The following is a 21,718-nucleotide window of genomic DNA, read 5'->3' on the forward strand; positions in this document are numbered from 1 at the left end:
CTTTGTTTTAATAGAAATGACTTTTAACATAGCTCATTTTAAAGGTTTTTTCTAGCTCTTTAAAAAGTGTTGTATGAGTTTTTATCAAAAAAGATGTCCATTTTCCGATATTTTTTTGCCAAAAGTTTACTTTTTCAAGTGCGTATAACTCAAAAAGTATTGATTTAGCGAAAAAAATTTATATGACATTTTTTGTTTAAAATTTGATTCTCTATCAATTCCCGGGGTTATTTTGAGTGTAAAAAGTTCAACTCCCTAGATGGGATGCCAACCACCCCAGGGGTAGAAGCACTCATCGGCACCATATAACTTATGTTTTTTGAGTAATTTACTACCCACTGTAAAAATTTCAGATAAATCGGTGCAGTTATAAAAAATTCTATTTTACAAACTTGTGTCTGCTAATGATTGTAATAAATATCTAAATAAACTGAAAAATCTGTTGACAAAAATAGAATACGGCCGGTTTTTATAATTTTTTTAGATTTGTGTACTTTTTGTTAGTTTAAACTTAAATTTTTTAGTATACATTTATAAGTATAAGCAAAATATTATTCACAAATTTTTCAGAATGTACTTAAACTTATAGCTGAATCTAAGATTTTACTTATACTATCACTGAATTCTTAAAGTAAACACTTATTTTTTATTCGCACTGCTAACTGAATCTTGTGAAATCCCTTTGGTCGCAACTACTACGTTACCTTTTACCGCCGATCACTCAAAATCATACGGTGAATTTTTATAATCATTTCAGATACGGTTATGATCTTGACGTAATTAATGTACATGAAATTTTGACAGCTGTCTGCTAAGAAATAATGCTAACCAAAAATAAAATTTATGTACTAAGAGCACGATTTCTTGAATTTTCTAAAAAAATTATTGATCGATCTAGGTAAAATGTTATAACTTAGAGCAATATAAACTCATACATTATAAGTAATCATCGTTTACGAATATTTTATTCGTAAATACGAATATTTAAAAATTTTGATGATGTTTAAATTTTGTCAAGGTATTTATAATACTGGAACCTGTTTATTAAGGCAACGCTTTATATCTACAGTTAGACTTATTCATAATTTGCGCAATCTCGTATTGGAAAATACTAGTACTATTAAATCTGACGTAGATAGCTATTGTTATTATAAGATTGTCGAAGATAACTACTTAGTTTTTTAAATACAGTGCATACTATGTTTGTGATCTTTATTATTTTCACTTTTATTGCAAAGTTACATGCAGCTGACCAAGGTAGGTTATGTTATTTTTATTTTATTTCGAGAATCAGTTGCGTTTTGAAATAAATACAGGGATGAGTGCCTTAAGAACCGGCAAAATAACGCAAAAGATAGAAAACATAATACGTTGTGAAATAAAAAGAGATGAAAGTAGTAGAGGTGAGAAATTATCGACATAAACCTATAATTTACTTTACACTACATTAGATCTATCGAAAGGTTCCCACCTTCAGACGTTAGCTTATGAGCTGGTTGACTTCAGTCATAGTAATACGTATCACGTAATTTAAGTAAAGACAGTTTAAATGTATTTTTTTATCCAAAATTAAAGTATTGATCAATAATAAACTGTGATTTGAGACGTAGCATACACTCTTCTCAATACAGAATTATTATAGCTTGTTATTCTGTATTCGTCAACACAGAATTAATTATCAAATTACTACTAATTAAACTGTTTACTTACATTTGCTTTATTGTCTTCAATCAGTTTTTACTTTATGCGAAATTTAAAAAATGTTAATGTTCGACGTCATACTTGTAATATTATGACTGAAGTCAACTAGCTCATAAGCTAACGTCTAAAGGTGGGAAACTATCGATAGTCCTAGTGTAATGTAATGTAAATTAGAGGTTTCTATCGATAATTTCCCACCTCTACTACTTTCATCTCTTTTTATTTCACAACGTATTATGTTTTCTATCTTTTGCGTTATTTTATCGGTTCTTAAGGCACTCATCATTGTATATTGTTTTGAATGGAAGATTAGGCATGCCCTAAATAGAAATTAACTTTACGTTTTTAACAACAACGTATAATAGCTGTAATTGCAAATATTGGCAAATAAAATTTTACTACAAATAGACGATACTATGTTTAACGTCCTATAGTGTGATCACATGTATCATGTTAATAACTAAATACTATACTATCTTTACATCGCCCCATGCAAACCTTCCACTGTGAAAAGCAGTGCGGCAGGTCATCTTTTGATAGGCTATTGGGTAGCTGCGCCGATTTGTGCCTTATCTTATGGCGGTTTCCTTTCATGCAAAATTTGATTTTTTATATGTATGTATGTACAGCGTTAACAGGCCTTTTAGGCCCATTGCTGGATGGATAATTTCCATCGTTTTCTATTCTTAGCTAACAGCTTCCAATCTCTGATTCCCATCTCTCTGACATCTTCCATCACTACATCTCTCCATTTCTTTCTCGGTCTTCCTCTCTTTCTTTTGCACTCAGGTACTCTCCAAGCAATGTTCTTGACTAGTCTATTACCTTGCATTCTTTCTAGATGACCGAGCCATTCTAGTCTACGTTTTTTCTCCACTTTTGTTATTGTGGGGTTAGCATACAAATGGTACACTTCTGCATTAGTTCGTCTTCTCCATTCTCCCTCTACTACTTTTCCACCAAACATTCTGCGAAGTAACTTTCTTTCCCATGCTTCCAATGTGTTTTGTATGGTTTTGTTGATAGTCTATGTCTCGGCAGCGTATAGCATTGTGGGTCTAATTCTAGTTTTGTATACTCTTATTTTTGTATTACGAGATACATATATCTTTGGAATTAATTATTTTGCTCATGGCTCCAGCACACCTGTTGCTCGTGGTCAGTCTCAGGTGGATTTCAGTTTCTTCCTTATATGTCTGATCAATAAGAGTACCTAAGTACATATATTCATCCACCTTCTCGAATTCTACAACTGATCTATCCTCCACATCCAATTTTAAGAAACCCCTGGTGTTTATTTCTTTTTTTCAGTCCCATTTAAGAGCTTTCCCGATTCAGTTTTTTTTGTTATATTTGATAGTTCTTTTCCATTTCTTGCAATGAGAACCACATTATCAGCGTATGCTAAGCATTGGTGCTTCTTGTATAAAATAGTTCCTGACCTATTTATCCCACTAACCCTTACAATTTTTTCTAGAACTATATTAAATAGCAATGTAGACAACGGGTCTCCTTGGCGAACACCTTTTTTCACTTCAAATTCTTCTGAGACTGTACCGTTGCATTTCACAGCACAAATGGTTTGTCTAATTGTCATTTTTACCAATCTAACTATTTTTTTTTGGCACTTGGAATTTTTTTAACGTTTCTATTAATTTGTTTCTGTCTATTATATCGTAAGCGGCTTTGTAATCAATGAAAAGTACTTGTGCTGAAATGTTGTATTCATAGCAATTAATCAGGATTTGTTTTAGCATAAAAATTTGATCGGTTTTTGATCTTCCTTTCCGAAATCCTCCCTGGTATTCTTCTAGATTCTTCTTTATATATATTTCCAATCGTTTTTTAATTAGTATGGCGATCACTTTATATATTACCTCTAATAAGGATATTCCTCGATATTTTGCGCATTCAGTTCTATCTCCCTTTTTGTGTATAGGAATTATAATCAACTTATTCCATTCTTGGCATCACATACTTCTAGTATTAGTTTACCAAGTTGGTTAATTAAGGCCTCTCCTGCATATTTTATGTTCTCTGGAAACAGGTTCCATAGATATTCTATAAGGAGCCAAAGAATATAGTTTGATATTACTGGACGGAGTAGATCGAACAAAGAATGGTTTTCTCGCCCAAAATACAGAATTGGATTGGATAATGTCAGGGATAGCACAGTAAGAGAATATCCCTAATCTACAAGTACTCAGCATGATATCTAGACGACAGATGGATGAAGAAATAAAAAAATACTGGGAGAAGAAGTAGATCAAAGCAATACTCTTTCAGTAGAAGAAAAAGAGTGTGAAGAATATTATAAAATAACCGTAAAAGGGGATGACCAAGGAAAATTTTAAGTTAAAATACCCTTCAATTCTAATGCAAGCCTATTAAAGGACTCAAAACAGCAAGCATATGCGAGACTGCTACAATTAGAGAAGAAATTTTAAAGAGACACAAACCAAGAAAAAGGAGAGGTGGTGTTGTGCGCTCTTTGTTGGTCCCAAGGAATCTACTTGCAGTAGATTACAATAACTTTTGAACTATTTTGAAGTGACATATGAAGATAAAGGAAGGTGTAAGAATTAAACAAAGGCATAAAGGTTCTTGCATCCAACCTCATCCAGCGTCTCGCAGACATACGGTATCACAACCAAATTTAGGTAAAACTTTAGAGAAAGCCCTTCCTAGACCAGTTTCACTTAATGAGCTTAGATTTGAATTAGATAGTTTAGCTGAATCATAAATTCTAAATAATCAAGTTATAGGTAGCACTGCTCGGGTGGGATAATAATTCAAAAACCGAGTAAATTAGTGTTATGATTATTGTTATATTATTATTAGTTTATATCTGTTTAGATATTTTCTATTGATCGTCTCTTTCTTTTATATAGTGACCAATATTTTCAATCATAAATTATTCTCTTGATAGCAGCATTAAGCTCTACGCTGAGGTATACATTATTTGTGAGATTATAAATTGGGGATTTGAGCTCATTTGAGCGCAGTCTGTTATAGATAGTTACCTAACCAACATCTATAGTATAATTATTAGTATCTGTCAATAAAACTATAATTTTTACTCAACATTTTATTGTATTTATCATCGTCGATCGAGAAGAATCGGACAAAGGGGCATTACAAAACAATTCGATCCTTATAACTACAATCGAATCTGTCCACATATATGTTGCTGACAGTTAGAGAACAGCAGTATTTTAAGTTTTGAAGTTTATAATTATCATTGTATTAAGTATTGTAAACAAGTGGGTGTTGAATAATGTTATTTTTAAGGAGCGTAACATTATTGACTTCCATAGTTTGAAATTAAAAGAAATGTCTCATTATTTGAAAATACCATATACTTATCAATTCGATTTCGATATAAATTCCTGAAAGAACGTTACCTATGGAAAGATTCGAACGTAGTTATGAGGTCCGAATCGTTTTATAATGCCCCTTTGTCCGCTTTTCTCGATCGACGATGATTAATACAATAAAAATTTAAAGTTGTGGAAAAAAAATGTTGATTTTATTGACAGCTACTACAAATTACACTATATGATGATGTTAAGGTAACTCTCTATAATAGACTGTGCTCACATGAGCTCAAATCCCCAATTTATAATCTCACAAATAATTCATACCTGAGCACACAGGTTATTGCTTCTATGATACTAACAAACTTTGAACTATTAGCTTACATTAAAATTTAATCTAGGCCATCATTGCAACAATTAGGAAGTTCAATTAGAAAAAATATATTATTCGACAATTCATTAACAGGTGAATGGACTTTAATTATTAAAATATTACTCGATATCATTTTCACAAAGTTTGAATTATACACGGTGAAACTATAAAATATTAAGAAGTTAAGAATAATGTGAGATTACAAATTAAGGGATTAATTTCTGATTGAACATATTGGCCACTATATAACGAAACATATTACCAACAGAAAATATTTAAACACATATAAAATATAAAATAATAATATAAAAATAATCATAACACTAATTCACTCGGTTTTTAAATTATTATCTCACCCGAGCAGTGCTACCTATAACTTGAATATTTAGCATTTATGATTCAGCTAGACTATCTAATTCAAATGTAAGCTCATTAAGTGAAACTGATTTAGGACGGTCTTTCTTTAAAGTGTTACTTAAATTTGATTGTGATAAAGTATGTGTTCGAGGCGCTGGATGAGGTTGGATGCAAGAACCTTGATGCCGTTGTTTTCTGGCTCTCTTGGAGTTTCGAAAATATCTAACTACCTTCCATATAATGACAATCAACATAACAATGAATACAGTGACTAGTCCCGTGGTTAAATGAGGAATCCACTGATGGTTAGCAATAATTTTCCATGGGTGTTCGGATATATCTTGGTCAAATTGCTCTGCCTCAAGTACAATATTTGGAAACTCATCTCCCCGAATATCTAGATTATGTCTGGGAATGTTATTTTGCTTTATGATTGGCCTCTGTATAAGCTCTTCAATGGGACTGACGGGACTCTTTAAATAACTTCCAATTGCTGTTTCCAATTCTTTACTGGATGTGAGTAATGTTATGTTTCGAGTCTGAGCAACGCATTTTGGTGACAGGTTTATAAAACTCGTTTGATTTATTATATGTTCAGATCGAGAACCATTGCACATTATGGCTAAATTTATAGCGTATGGTGGAATGACTAACCAGAGGTTTGGTGTGCTCATTTTCAATCAACTGGCTTCCTTTATCGTGTATTCTATTATATTGCAAGTGGTATTAGTAGTTCTATCATATAATTGATTTTAGATACAGTTTGGCTGAGTATTCATATTAATGATTCCCATTGGTGAACATGCCAACTCTCCTTTGTTTAATTCTATACTTAATTTATATTAATTCTATATTAATGCCCTTTTGATGTTATTTTGTCGAAGGACCAAGGGACAGATTCGAACGTAGTTATGAGGTCCGAATAGTTTTATAATGCCCCTTTGTCCGCTCCTCTCGATCGACGATGATTAATACAATAAAAAGTTAAAGTTGTGGAGAAAAATGTTGATTTTATTAACAGCTACTACAAATTACACTATATGATGATGTTAAGGTAACTCTCTATAATAGACTGTACTCACATGAGCTCAAATCCCCAATTTACAATCTCCCAAATAATTCATATCTCAGCACAGAGGTTATTGCTTCTATGATACTAACCAACTTTGAACTATTAGCTTACATTACAATTTAATCTAGGCCATCATTGCAACACTTAGGAAGTTCAATTAAAAAAAATATATTATTCGACAATTCATTAACAGGTGAATGGACTTATTATATATATTATATAATAATTATTAAAATATTACTCGATATCATTTTTACAAAGTTTGAATTATACACGGTGAAACTATAAAATGTTAAGAAGTTAAGAATAATGTGAGATTACAAATTAAGGAATTAATTTGTGATTGAACACCTATTTTTTGTGTTTAAAAGTTTATAAGACTTTATGATTGTAAATTTATTGTAGAAATTTGTATCTATCTGTAAAAACTTTTGAAAAAATATGGTGTTGACGTATGGTGCTTTACACAAAGTTTATCTCGAATTTTATGCAAAATTTAAAAGTGAAATAATATACAGAGTGTTCCATTTAAAATAACAAAGTTGCTCTTCGCTTCCGGTATAACCGAGAGTGGCTTCCGATATATAGGTAGTGTAAGCTCGTCGTGACATACCTTATATACATATATATATATATATATATATATATATATATATATATATATATATATATATATATATATATATATATATATATATATATATATATATATATATATATATATATATATATACCCTTAAAATGTTAAAGAGCTGTTTCATTAGCTAATTTTAAAAATAATTATTTATTTTGTTTTTGTTTCAGAGTGTTCTATTGGAGGCCTACAGGGTACTTGTCAGCCAATAAGTGCTTGCAGCGAAGTTTTTAGTTTTCTGACAAAGAGCGATATTAATTTTTGCCAGGAGGAAGAACCCGAACTTTACATTTGTTGTCCTGAGTCTTTACCAACAAGTTCCCCTGTTGAACAAGATGAGAATCCATCGTCAATAAGTGTAAAAAGTAAGTTTGTTTACAAAAGTTTATTGACAAATTTATATATTTTAACAACATTAGGAATTCTTTTATAATTATTTTATTATTTTATTATTATATAAGAATAATTATTTTTATAATTATTGTCCCATGACGGGAGAGATTTTGTTTTGATTCGGAGCAACTGCATATATGTCGTTCTGATGAGACCTAAAGAGGTTGAAATACGTATACCTAAGCGGCTTGCAGATGCCCTGCAATTAAATATTGAATCTTATACCGTCTTTCCGTTTGTTCTTTACTCTGTGGTCGACAGCCAGACAACCAAGTTGTAAAAATTTAATTACTTTATAACAGTTTTTTGCGTCGAACTGAAATTTTTCAAGCAATCATATTACTTATTCATTGACCCAACATACTTGGTGCTAGAGGAGCTGCACCAACACCATGTGATGATTTGCTTGCGTCAGTGTATATCACATAGTGATTTTGACAAGTATCTGTTATAGTTTCACTTTTATGTATATACTAAGGGACTGCAACCTTTAATCTTAGTGCAGGCAAGTGGTTACTACTTCTGTAATCTTCAAACTTTGGTAGTTGGCAATATTGATTGGATTTTGTAAAAATACTAAAAGGTCGATTTATGTTATAAAGGGACATCTTTTATTAATGATTTAGATATCTACACCATTTATCTACACCATTCCTGTCAGTACCACAAATCTTTTAATTTTTAATAGGGAACATATTATATGTGGCACATCATTTAATGGGTATGTCGCTGGAGAATTTAGATATCAGAATCATATACATATACCAACGTTCATACAATTACAAAGTCGCAGTTTAAAATTACGACGAATGTTTTAAAGCCTTTCAGTGTTTACTAGACTAGATTCATGCACTATTCGTCATCTTAGTTCTTTAAATGAAGCAGAAATGGTTCTATAACTATTGCTTTTATTATGGTACTATAAATAAATTTAACTTAAATAAATATAAGGTTGAATGCTCGAATAAATGAACATTGATCAGATAAAAGGCATATAACGAGCACAGTTTAATTTAATCTTGCCCAAGTATTTCGATCCCTAGATCATCTTCAGGGACATTTCGTCAATTGCGGCCTATCCGATAAGAACAAAATGTCATAAACATATAATTGTATATCACACTACACTACAAAAGGACAAACAAACACTTTAAAATTATTAAAGAAAAGCTACATTGCGTGGAGACAGAATGATCATTCTGTCTCCGGCTTCTGCACGCAATGTAGCTTTTCTTCGATAATTTTGTTTTGTTTTGTAAAAGTGTTTGTTTGTCCTTTTGTAGTGTAGTGTGATGTACATTTATATGTTTATGACATTTTGTTCTTGTCGGATAGGCAGCAATTGACGAAATGTCCCTGAAGATGATCTAGGGATCGAAAGTACTTGGGCAAGATTAAATTAAACTGTTCTCGATATATGCCTTTTATCTGATCAAAGTAAATTTAACTTAATTATTAAATAATATCACGTGACTTAGTACCTATCTGTGTCGCTGGCCTGAAACCTCGGGAATGAGGGAAAGTGATCCAGTCGCACTATCCATAGCTGAATGGACCGGAGCAGGTAAGGGTCACGGTCCGTGGACATATAGTCCGTATATGCTCACAAAGCTAGAGGGAAATCCTTTTTTAAAGACATGCAAATAAATGTTTACTAAAACTAAGAATCTGCAAATAAAGTGTTAATTAGTCTTAGAACTAAGAATCTGTAAGAGAAAGTTATTAGTTATCACACCTGAGACTAATTAATGCAAAAAATTAAAATGAAAAAAAGTGAAAATCTCAAAAATTTCGAAAAAACATGAAATTTCTACTAAGTCGATTTCGTCAAAAATGTGATAATATCAATGTAATAATGACGATGTCACCGTCGTCGTGGTGACTTCGGGACGAATCAACAAACACATGTAACGAAATATCAACACAAAGCAAGTTATTGGAAATTTTCGACTATCGAAGTCGATGAGACCTAAAATATAGAAAAATATTTAATTTAGTAAGTTATTTTTATACCAAAAGATTTCAAAGTCCAAAAGGAACATAAAATGTTAGAAAATATTTCAAGTTATTTTTATACCAAAAATATTTCAAAGTCAATAAAGAAAAATAAAATACTAGAAACATTTCAAAGTCCATAAAAGAGAAATAAAATATTAGTAAAATTATTCTGTTAAAGTTATTTTTGGTCTCAAAATATTTCAAAGTCAATAAAGTTCCGTTCGGGAGCTTAGAGAGTCTGAAAGAGAAATAATTTTACAAAATTACCCTCTAAAGTCTAAATTTGTCTAAAAATACCAAATAAATAAACATGAAAAATTATTCTAAATTCGTGTATGAAAAATAATCCGAAAGAGAAAAATAAAACAGCAATAATAACGAAATTATTTCAAGTTAAAATTCCCTGAAAATACAAAATGAATCAAATAAGAAGTTCGTTTAAGAACTTAGAAAAATCCTGAAAAAAATAACCAAATAATTCAAATTATCTTAAGTTATTAAATTAGAAATAAATATCTTACCAAAATTTCTTTTGTTGAAAATACCCTGAAAATAGAGGAAAAATATTAAATCGTACTAAGTCGAAAATACGATTTAATTCGAAATAAAATCTTTCACGAGAAATATCCTAAGTCTAAAAAGCTGAAATAAATACAATTTAAATATAAATTAGACTAAGTCTCGCTAGAGAACTTCTGAAAAATTCTGAAATAAAAGGATAGCGGTTAGGTGCAATAAAAAGCAGAGTTTCTGGGAACTAAATCAACCAGAAGGTCTCTAATGCCAAGAAGGCCGGTTCTGCGGAACCCTGTTCAGAACAGAACGAATTTTTGGCCGTCGTGCACCTATACTTATATGAAATTAAGTAGGTCAAGTGCTCCATAGCGCTCTGCCATTGGAGCTTGCACGACAGCCAATGCTCAATTTCGGGCAATACCATTGGCTGCAATTATGTTGCAATTTGTCCAATCTTCTTATGGATGTACTGATAAAGCAGGTATGAGAGGGGGAGTTAGTTAATGCTCGTTGCTGATGATATTGTGTTAGTAAAGGTGAGCAAAGAAATGTTGGAGGAGAAGTTAGAGGGTTAAAGAAGGGCAATTGAAAAAGGAAGACTTAAAGTTAGCACGTCAAAAACAGAGTGTATCTGGTTGTTATGAAAAGGAATGGTCGAGGACATAGAATTGCTTGGAGAAAAACTAGAACGAGTAAGAGAATTTAAATACCTTGAAAATGGAATACTAGAACGACAAATTGCCCGTAGGATACAAGCTGGTTGATTTAATTGGAAGAAAATGAGCTAGGTACTTTTCAATCTAAAAATCGAGGAAAATCTTAAATGAAAGGTATACAAGAGTGTGGTGAGACCTGTGTGGGTGTACGGTGGTGAAGTGCAGCCTGTAAAGAAGATTCAGAAAAAGAAGATAGATGAAGCTAATATGAAAATATTATGGTGGATGTTAGGTCCAACTAGAAAAGATAGGATCAGGACCGAATTGATTAGTGAAAAGGCCGGGATGACTACAGTCTAAAAAAAGATTTAAGAACAAAGACTGCAATGGTTTGATCAGGATAGAAGTAGAAATGAAGACTATGTGGGACGAAATGTAGAGCTCTTGGAAGTTGATAAAAGGAAAGGTAGAAGAAAACCAAAAAAAAGATGGAAAGACTGTGAGGCAGAGGACTTGAGATAAAACGGTTAGCTAAAGAAAACACGATGGAAAGAAATGAGTGGCGAAAAAGAGTTAGGAACAGTGACACCTGAAAAAGGAAAAGCTAAGTAAAAAGAAGAGGAATGGTATCTTTGCAGAGAGCTCATTTTTGATTGTTTCTAGCTGGTGTCGATTCACACTAGCCCAGAAAGGCCGACGGCTTTTCGTGCATTCCGAAGCACGGTGAACAGCTATCAATTTTAGAAATGAAAATGTCGGTGGTGATAAAATCTTGCCATTAAGCTACGGTGGTCCACACAGCCATCCTCTTTTACTTTCTTTATCAAGTGTATTTTGTAGGCATAAAATTTTCTATGTATAATGCAAACAGCAGTACGTGAAAAACGAGATTCTTGAGCTATTTATTCTGTACTTGAAGTATGTTCCAAATTACCGTTTTTTATCAGCTGCTAAACCCGTTTCATGAATTGTTTTAACTAGCTTTATTTCATATAAGTCATGAAGTAGCTTATCTTGATGAAGCTGAATATACAAATTTTGTTGTTCTCCTTTCACACTTTCTATGTTAAAACAATATAAAAATAATTTTAACGCATTTTGCGAATTCATTCAAACGAAGTTAAAAAAAAATGCTTACCAGACCTGACACAGTGCCACCGTTCTCAGGATTTTCTCTTTAATGTTCAAAAAAATATAAAACGAAAGTATTTTTAATAACTAACTATAAACTAAATATGAAATACGAAAGTAGTCATTAGAATTGTTCTTGGGTATGGTAAATGCCAAAGCAAGGATGTGCGCAGAGACGCACGTCAAATTCCCGACACATGTACCTTGATTCGCGCCGTTTCTTTGCTTGAGTCTTTGTTGTTGAGCAAACATTGCATCTACGAACTTTGTTGTTGGGGACAATATTAGGAAAATGTCTACCTACTAGACGAAAAACGTTTCGCACATAAATGTAAAAAATTCATTTTCTTTAAGTGTCGACCAAGAAATCTTTTTATTTTTGCAAACTTCCGCTGCAGCAAAATCATTTGTTTCATGTATAATTAAATTAACGGTACCTGGATTTCGAAAGAAAAAAAAAAACAATTTATTTCCCTGACAGGATTCTCAATATTTTCTAAATGGGCACCTAAATTTGTGTCATCAAACTCATTCATTTTCAGAAATAGCTTCATCATTCCCATAAATAATAGTAACAATCTCCTCCTCTTCCGAATCATCGCTATCTGGTACATAATCGCTTTCACTTTCTACAAAAGGCTCTTCATCGGAATCCAAGCATGCCAGTATATCGTCATATTCTTTTTGCGTTAGTCCACACAAACCATCTGTATCGCATACGCGCCGTCTTTTTCTCGAATCAGACATTTGCTTGAAATTTCACAATACATTTGTACTGCAACAGTAACAGCAGAATACTGCGTAGTCCGTGCTAACGTGATATTTGCGGTACAAGACGCATGCTAAAAATAGACCAAAAACCCGACATACCCGGCAGTTATCGAAATGCCGTGTATCAGAAGCTGCCGTATCAATACGGCAGTAGGTTCATCACAATGCATGTTCGAACGTACCAATACGGGATTGGTGCTGATGGGACTGTAACAATGCCGGATAGATGCGGCAATAGAGCTGGCAGAGGTGCAAAAAAGAATTTTATGCCGTATACAAACGGCATGGTATTAAAAACGTTTTCACTGGAGAACGTATATTATATATGTCACTGGGAAAAGTGGCACTTTTCCCCAAACCGTAAAGAAAGGGTTAACATCACTGTTATACTCTACCAACGACAGTTCGAATAATTTTTCATAATAAAATAGTTCAAAAAGCTTTTTGCCATTTTTTTTTATTTCAGAATGTGCGGAATACTACCCACCAGCAGAGTTTGTTTTAGCTGCAGTAGGTGGCACTAAGTCACTTCCAAAACAATTTCCACATATGGTAGGTATACTCCAAGTGAACTAAAATTTAAGATATTCAGCTATTAAAGGGACTGTCGACTTTTGTCGGTGCGTACGCCATTAAAATAGCATATCTTCTTTTAATTTTTGATTGCTGTCTTGTAAATAAAGCATTCAGTAACACTTATATCAGCGTAGGGGTAAATATTACAAGAATAGTATTGCGATAGCTGATAAGAGATAAAAGCAATTCTGGGAAGAGTATTTTGCATGTACTTGACTATCTTTTTGAGATATTCACCCACATTAATTTTTTGTTTACTTTAAATATTTTAGGCGCTTATAGGATTTGGGCCAGAAGGGGATAAACAACGGTTATGTGGTGGTTCGTTGATCAGTTATAATTTTGTCTTAACTGCAGCCCATTGTCTTCAGTCAACTGACTAGTAAGTTACTTCGTTTATTTTATTGTTTAGGACAGATTTGTTTAAATTTTTGCAACATCGTTATACTTATCCTTATTATATTTAGCATGACTCACAATTTGAAACAATGCAAACAATAACGTGGAATACATATCTTCTTCTTCTCCAAGTGCCATGTTCGTTCCGAAGGTTGGCGATCATCAGGGCTATACGAATTTTCCAAACTGCTGACCGAAACAATTCGTTGCTGCTACAGCTATACCATTCCCGTAGATTCTTTAGCCAGGAGTTTCGTCTTCTTCCTATGGACCTTTTTCCTGCTATTTTCCCTTGCATAATTATTCGAAGCAGTTCATCTTTCGCCTCTTGTAATGTGTCCCAAGTATTGCAGTTTTCGTTTTTTGATAGTAAATATGACTTCCTTTTCTTTATTCATTCTTCTCAAGACCTCGACATTTGTGACTCTCTCGGTCAATGATATTCTCAGGATTCTGCGATACATCCACAGTTCAAATGCCTCTAATTTTTTGGTATCAATCTTTTTCAACGTCTATGACTCCATTCCGTAGAACAGCACAGAAAGTACGTAACATCTCATCATTCATATAGGAATACATATAGTTGATCAAAATAATAAATAGTTCATGTTGTGAAATCGTTTTCTAAAAATGTTTTTAATTCAGTTTCTTTGCGGATTGTTGTTAAAAAATATTCCCTTTAAACAAATATAAAGGGTGTTGGGGAAAGTTTTGGGCAAAAAATCTTTAAACAATTTTTTAAACAAATTCCAAAAATCACCTTTTTGCTCTGGAAATATTTTAAGAATTTGTGTCATTTGAAGAAAAAGTTTCTTGTTATTTTTCTCTAAAATTTTTTCTTGCGTTTTTTCTTGCTTTGAATAGGAAGAAATGTTACAATAGAAGCAGCGGATAATAATAGAATTTTCTTATCCATCATAATATTATAATATATCTTATATAAAATAACAAAGGTAAAACTAAGAAAAAATTTGTATTATATATCTATGGGAAAAATGAGCTTAAGTTATTGTTAAAAAAAGTAAAACATTGAGGTTAACAGTACATGTGCCAACATAAAAACCATACTTTTTAGCATGTAATGCGCAGAATCACATAACATATTCTAGTACAAAAATGTGACAATGTAATACAGAAAACTTCTTGTATTTAATATTGTATACAATCATTTTAAGTTATTTTGTTTTATCGATTTCTGTTAAACTGCTTACAGTGGTGAAGCCAAATGGGTCCATCTGGGTGATCTGGATATTTCCACAGATGAAGACGACGCAGAACCCCAGGATTTCCAAATAATTAGAGCAATTGCGCATCCAAATTACTCATTTTCTTCAAAATATCACGACATTGCTCTACTTCAATTGGATCGAAATGTTGTTTTAACGGAATATGTAGGAATAGCCTGTTTACAAACGGTGAAGAAGATATATGGTACGTAATGTTTTTTTTCCATTGCTCTTCCTTGAATATTTTGTTTTTTGATCTTATTAGATATTTTCTGGTAGAGTTTTAATTGAATTATTGTACTAACGTTTTCTATTTAACCTTTTTACTTCTCCAAACAGATTGTTTGCAACGGATTAAACTGCTCCTCTTAGTATATCTTTGTTATATATTGTTAAAATAATATATTTAGATATTTGGTAATTTTAACTTTCATCCGGAGTTGGCGTGTTCGAGACTAATAAATCTCTTAGATTGTCCGGCAAAGGAGCATGAGTTTTATTTACTTCTTTTTCTTCATCGAGTCTTATAAGCTTTATCCTAATAATTAGACATGTATTGCTTGCTCCGGTATCAAACTTTGATCCATATAGTCAAAGGCGATTTAACAACAGTTTGTAATTTATGGTATGATAATTGTCTAAATAATTTTTTAATTAATTTTTTGTTAATTATCATTTATAAATTAATTATTTCTAAGGTATTTTTACAGGGTTGGCCAAATATAATACTTATAAAATTTTAATTTTTTTTAAGTTTAAATGTTGTCAATTATTTTTTTTTCTTCTTTTAGCGGCATGACCACAGAATTTAGAATATAGTGAGAACTATAGAAATGTTTGAAGGTTACTAGATATTCTAGACCATATGATTACTATTGTACCGTTTTTAAATAAAACGAGCGGTTCTAAGTTATATAAATATATTTAGTTATAAGTTTACAGCACGAAAATATCTTATCAACTAACCTTAACTCCTAAAAGGTCTGCACTAATGTTTTGGCAAGAAGGTCTTTCACTTCGACGCATAAAATCCAATACTCTTTTTATACATGGATCATCTGCTTGAGCGTCTTGTAGCTGTTGAGGCTGCCATTGAGTCTCACGGGGCAAAGTCGTTCTTCTAATTTAAGACAGTGATTACAATTTGCACTGCGCGGCCGTCTCGAACGGGCATCAGCATTTAAATGAACTCTTCCAGGCCTGTGTTCGATCTCGTAATCATTTTCTCGTAATCGTTCTAACCATCTTGCCATCTGGCCCTCTGCATTGCGGAATTGTAGGAGCCATTTTAGAGCTGCGTGATCCGTGCGAAGAAGAAACTTTCTACCATACAAGTATTTATGGAAATGCAACATCAATAATTTTAGTTTTTCTTGGGATATTTCCAAGTGGAATTGTTTTTGGAGTCCATAGTATCCCCTATTTTAATTTCCTCAATACAACATGTCAATTTGTAGCTAAGAAGACTGCTACGTGTCAGAAAACCGATTGTTATATTTTGGCTAATTTTTATAACTATATAATATAGCTATAACTATATAATTTTTTAACTAAATTTTATAAAAACACTTTATATATAAATTTAATTTTTGTAAATATTTACCAAGAAATTATTTAAGGCCGCTAATAGTTCCTAATAAAACAACTGTTAAATATGTTCAGCAACCTTTAATAGATATTTTTATTATAAGTTACCGCTTTAGTACTATCATGAATTGCCATTAAAGTCTGTTTATTCTATATTATGCCTTTAAAGGTTTTCCTGAAGTACCAAAAATTATCAATTAGGTCATGGAAAATTCTATTTACTTCGACGACTCAGCTAACTGTTTTGACTAACTTGGCGGTTATGGCTTTTGTTTAAAAATATGGGGTATAGGGTATCGTTAAGAAAGCCCAAGAGTGCTAATATTTTCCGTCAAATTCACAAACAATATGTTGCCCAAGCATGTTTGCCTGTGTATGAAAGACACATAACTCTTTTTTCCTACATGTTTTTCCAAGCCTTTTTTTCAGGATAAGACTATTATTTTGGTATCTACTATATTCTTTTATAAATATGTTTAATTTGGTATTTTTTATGTAATTATGGTCCCTTTAAAAATCCAAATTCCTTCTAATTCGGAGGCCATTGTAGCCCAGTTTTTTTTTTAATTTAAAGGCAACCTTTATCCTAATATGGAGGCCCCTCGTATTAAAATTTATCCTAATTTGGAGGTCACTCGTATCTTAGTATGAAGCCTAATTTTGTGTCTTCGTTTAAACGAAGGCAATTTTTGTTCAGGATTCGGCTGGTGTCGAATTTTTTAAATTATTGTGAGTACATCCAGATTTAGCCATACGACTCACTCTCCCTCTAGGGGTAAAATTCCCTCATCCCAGATACCTAGGGTATCGAAAGGATCGTTCCGTGTTATCGAGCCATAGGTGACTTGGTAGGTTGAAGTATCTCCCAAAAATTTTCGTGCACATCTGGACGTCACCAGGAGTACAGATTTCTGCATGGTCTTATAAAGATGTTCATTTAGACCCAGCTGTTTTATGTTCGCTAGGAGGTTTTTGGAAATAACACCAGTAGTAGATAGAATAATAGGTACTGTCTGGGTACTTACCATTCTCCATTGTCTCCTGATTTGTATTTCTAGATCTCTATACTTGGCGATCAAATCAAGTGTTGTTTGCCTGATAAGTTTATAAACTAGTATGAGATTCGGTCTATTATGTGCCACTGGTTGGTCGTGAGCATAGTGCAGTCCCAGTATAGCTTGTAGTTGTCATTTTTAAGTATTATGTTAGGGACGTATTGATAGTAAGGAAGATGGTGGGTTTGGAGAAGTCCCAGTTTGTCAGCTACTTCTAGGTGGATAATCTTTCCTACTGAGTCATGGCGTTCTTTATAATCAGTACCCACAAACGCCTGGCAGCCCCTGCCAAGATGTTGGATTTTTTTCTTAAAACAATCTGTTACCTCGTTTGTTCTTGTTATTTGAATCGTTCTACGATTAAGTAAGCAATTACTTCAGAGAATACGCTGACTTCTAGTGATACGTCTCCGTAAGAGGCTGCAATTCGCTTAAAGGTATATATAGAGTATTTTTCATTTTAGATTCATATGATAATATGACTGCTTCTGGATGGGGTAAAGTAGGATTTGCTGAAGAGCAAAGCAGCTTTTTGCTTAAAGTTCGTTTAAATGAAGTGGATACAGACAAATGCAATAGATTATATAACGACGTAAAAAAGTCGGTCCTACCACAGGGCGTTGATGGTGATACGATGATCTGTGCTGGAGGAGAAATAGGAGTAGATACATGTGAAGTAAGTACTTTGTATACCTCTAATAATAATAAAAGACGTTTTGTGATAATAAAATATTTTAAGACAGGTTAAAAATCTTTAGAATATTATTCCAAAAACTTTTTACTTCTGTAATGCCATAAATTTGTTTTGTAATTTGTACATGTCCTAATTCTACATTTATTCTCTAATAATCTCAAATTTATTATTATGTTAAATTTTTAAACCAATAAGTATTTTTGTCGTTATTGATTTTTATTTTTACAAATATAAGAAATAGGGCATATGTATATATCACAATTTTTTATCAGCTTCCTATGATTTATATATAAAATTTTACCTTATAAATATATTTTTCTTTTTCTTCTTCTTTGTATGTAGACATAAGTCTGTTTTTCAATGCCTCCATTTGATGATATCCTTTTTTAGTTTTTACTTTTTTTTATTATTGAATCGTTTTTATAAAAGTACGAAACAAAATTTGCAGAGCATTGTTTTTAGAGCTTAGCAAAACAATGTATTTACACGAGGGAGAGGTAAAACATTTGCAATGTCGCTACGAGGAAGTTGCAACCGATGAGGAAGAAAATTATAAAGATTCAGATTCCGATGAGTCTATTGTTAGAAAATTAGAAAATGAAGATGGTAATCATAACTCAGAGTCTGAATTCGATTTATCAGATACCGAACTAAACTTACAAGAAGGTGAGTCAAACCAACACCTTTATTACAATACCAAAGATGGAGTGAAATGGAATAAGATATGCGGATCACGAAATGTTAGAGCTAGACGAGAAAATATCATCACAAAACTGAAAAAGAATGCTGGAAACTGTTTTTTAATGACAAAATTATAAAACGTATTGTTGAATGTACTAATGTATATAACGTGCGTGTGTCTGTGAGATATAAAGACAGTTCCGATGCAAGGCTAACAAATATATGTGAACTAAAAGCTCTGATTGGCCTGCTTTACTTAGCTGGAGTTTACCGTGGAGGTATAGCTTCAATTTTTGAGTTTTGGGAAAAAAATGGTACGGGCATTGACATATTTCCGGCAACGATGGCTTTCCGCAGATTTAAATTTCTTATGAAGTGCTTACGCCTAGATGATATTCGTACAAGGGACGAACGGAAAGAAGTGGACAAACTTCTTGCAGCAGTTAGAGTAGAATTCGAGGATGTAGTTGAAAATTTTCAAAAATATTATACCATTGGCCAATATTTTACTATCGACGAGATTCTTTTAGGCTTTAGAGGTCGCTGTAGTTTTAGAACATACCTTTCAAACAAACCGAACCGATACGGTCTGAAGGTATATTCTTTGGTGGATTCTCGCACTTTCTATACTTATAAATTAGAAATCAATGCCGGTACACAACCACCAGGTCCATATTCTATCAGTTCTGCAGCCTACGATGTGGTTGGGCAGCATTGCAAACCAATCTCCAAATCCAATCGGAATATCACAATAGACAAAATTGGTTTACATCAATTGATGTCGCACAAAACTTACTGACAATAGGCACCCTACGAAAAAACAAAAGGCATATTCCAACCGAATTTTTATTGAACAATAGACCGCCAAAATCAACTATGTTTGTATTTACCAAAGATATGACGATATTGGTGTTGACCCATGGTCATCTTTTATGGATTGCTTGATGTCGCTGCAATAAATGCACTTGTGATACAGAGAACTAACAAACTGGATCTAAAACCAAGCAAAAGAAGAAGATTTTTTTAAAAGAACTAGGTATTCTGTTAGTAAGTGTCAATATAAAAAAAAGAGCTCAATCTCCTCATTTGGCACGAGATATAAGAGAGTTTGCTGCTAAACTCAGTGGTGTTGGACCAGTACAAGCACCTGCGGAATTGCAAAATAAAAGGGGGCGTTGTGCTTTTTGTAGAGATCGGAAAACTCAATACATGTGTCACTATTGTAAAAAATTTATTTGCTTGGAACATACCGTACCTGTTTGTCGCATATACATTTATAAAATGTCTGAATAAGTTATATACAAGGTGTTTTTTAAACATCGGCCAGATTATAGTACGTAATTTCTTTTATATTTTTAGTTTTAGAAATTATAATAGAAGTTCATTTTCTTTTAATGTATGTAAGTTGCCTGTAGTAGTAGTTCTAATATATGCAACGCAAACCTTTTGTTACAAAATTAAACATAAAAATTCGAAGTTTAATTTTTGGGTCGCTCAGACTTCAGACCCGTTCTTACGTGTATTAAAGTATCACCCGTGTACAGAAGGGTTATTTAATTCCTCAACAATTTTCCGAGTCTGATATGTCTTACTTTTTAAAGAGGTTTTATGATGCCTGATCTCCATTTTTGTGGTATTCTTTTTTGTTCTATTATTTTTTGGATTAGTTTTAATAATTGTTTTGCAATTTTCTTAATACTTTCTTTACCTCTTCCTTCTCAATAAATAATTCTTCTTTTGTCGTCACTTCTTGTGTTTGTTGTTTATTATCGTCACCTTTAGCCAATAGGAATTGTTTCTGAATATTTTTATTGGCTCGTTCATCTCTTTTCATTTTCCTCTGATTATTCTCCATATTTCCTTTTTGTGTTCTGTAAAAGTCGTGTTTCATCTGTTTTGACAAGCTCTGTCAGTGTTACCTTTTTATTTATTTATCTGATCTACTTCTTTCATTTCTGATTCGTTTGTAGTGTTTGTATACCGTTGTGTTGGTTGTATTCTAAAATTGTATTGTAAAAAGTTGTATAAAAAAAGTATAAAAAAAAGTTGTATTGTAAAAAGGCATTCTTCCTTTCTTCACATTTTGTTCTTACTTTCGTAAATATATTAACCGTTAGTTTTATTTATCTAAAGTATTTTATGTTTTTAGGGAGATTCGGGAGGACCTCTTCAAGTCAAAAATAACTACAAATATAGTAATGGAAAAGGTTTTAGAATAGTTGGAATCACATCGTTTGGTAAAGCATGCGGTATCACTAGAAGTCCATCCATATACACGAGGGTTTCTTATTACGTCGACTGGATTGAGAGTATTGTGTGGCCCAAGGAATACAAAATGGCACATCCGTAAATCACACCAGAGTGGCATTATTTTTAAAATTATTTTGATATAATATTTTGTACAAATAAATTATTGTTATTAAAATTTTACTTACTAATTGTGTGAAGAAAAAAAGTATTAAAAACATGTGCATGCAGACAGTATTCCAGTTTCCATGTCCTCTTCTCCCTCCAAATACTCCTTCTAACAGTTCACTCCTTAATAGCTAAATTAATTTCTTTGTTTCAAGTATGATGAAGG

The 21,718-nt window shown here is 32.4% G+C and overlaps 1 protein-coding gene across 1 annotated transcript; it reads left to right on the top strand.

Annotated features, from left to right (window-relative positions):
• Window positions 1–1,078: 1,078 nt before the first annotated feature.
• LOC140440704 (venom protease-like) lies at window positions 1,079–21,619 on the top strand. The gene is made up of 7 exons (XM_072531066.1): window positions 1,079–1,257; window positions 7,625–7,819; window positions 13,386–13,471; window positions 13,768–13,877; window positions 15,108–15,325; window positions 18,227–18,438; window positions 21,287–21,619. The coding sequence occupies exons 1-7, from the start codon at window positions 1,200–1,202 to the stop codon at window positions 21,485–21,487; spliced, it is 1,080 nt and encodes a 359-aa protein (XP_072387167.1). The 5' UTR covers window positions 1,079–1,199; the 3' UTR covers window positions 21,488–21,619.
• Window positions 21,620–21,718: the final 99 nt, after the last annotated feature.

The sequence above is a fragment of the Diabrotica undecimpunctata genome, chromosome 5 (assembly GCF_040954645.1).
Source record: "Diabrotica undecimpunctata isolate CICGRU chromosome 5, icDiaUnde3, whole genome shotgun sequence".
Classification (NCBI taxonomy): Eukaryota; Metazoa; Arthropoda; class Insecta; order Coleoptera; family Chrysomelidae; genus Diabrotica; species Diabrotica undecimpunctata.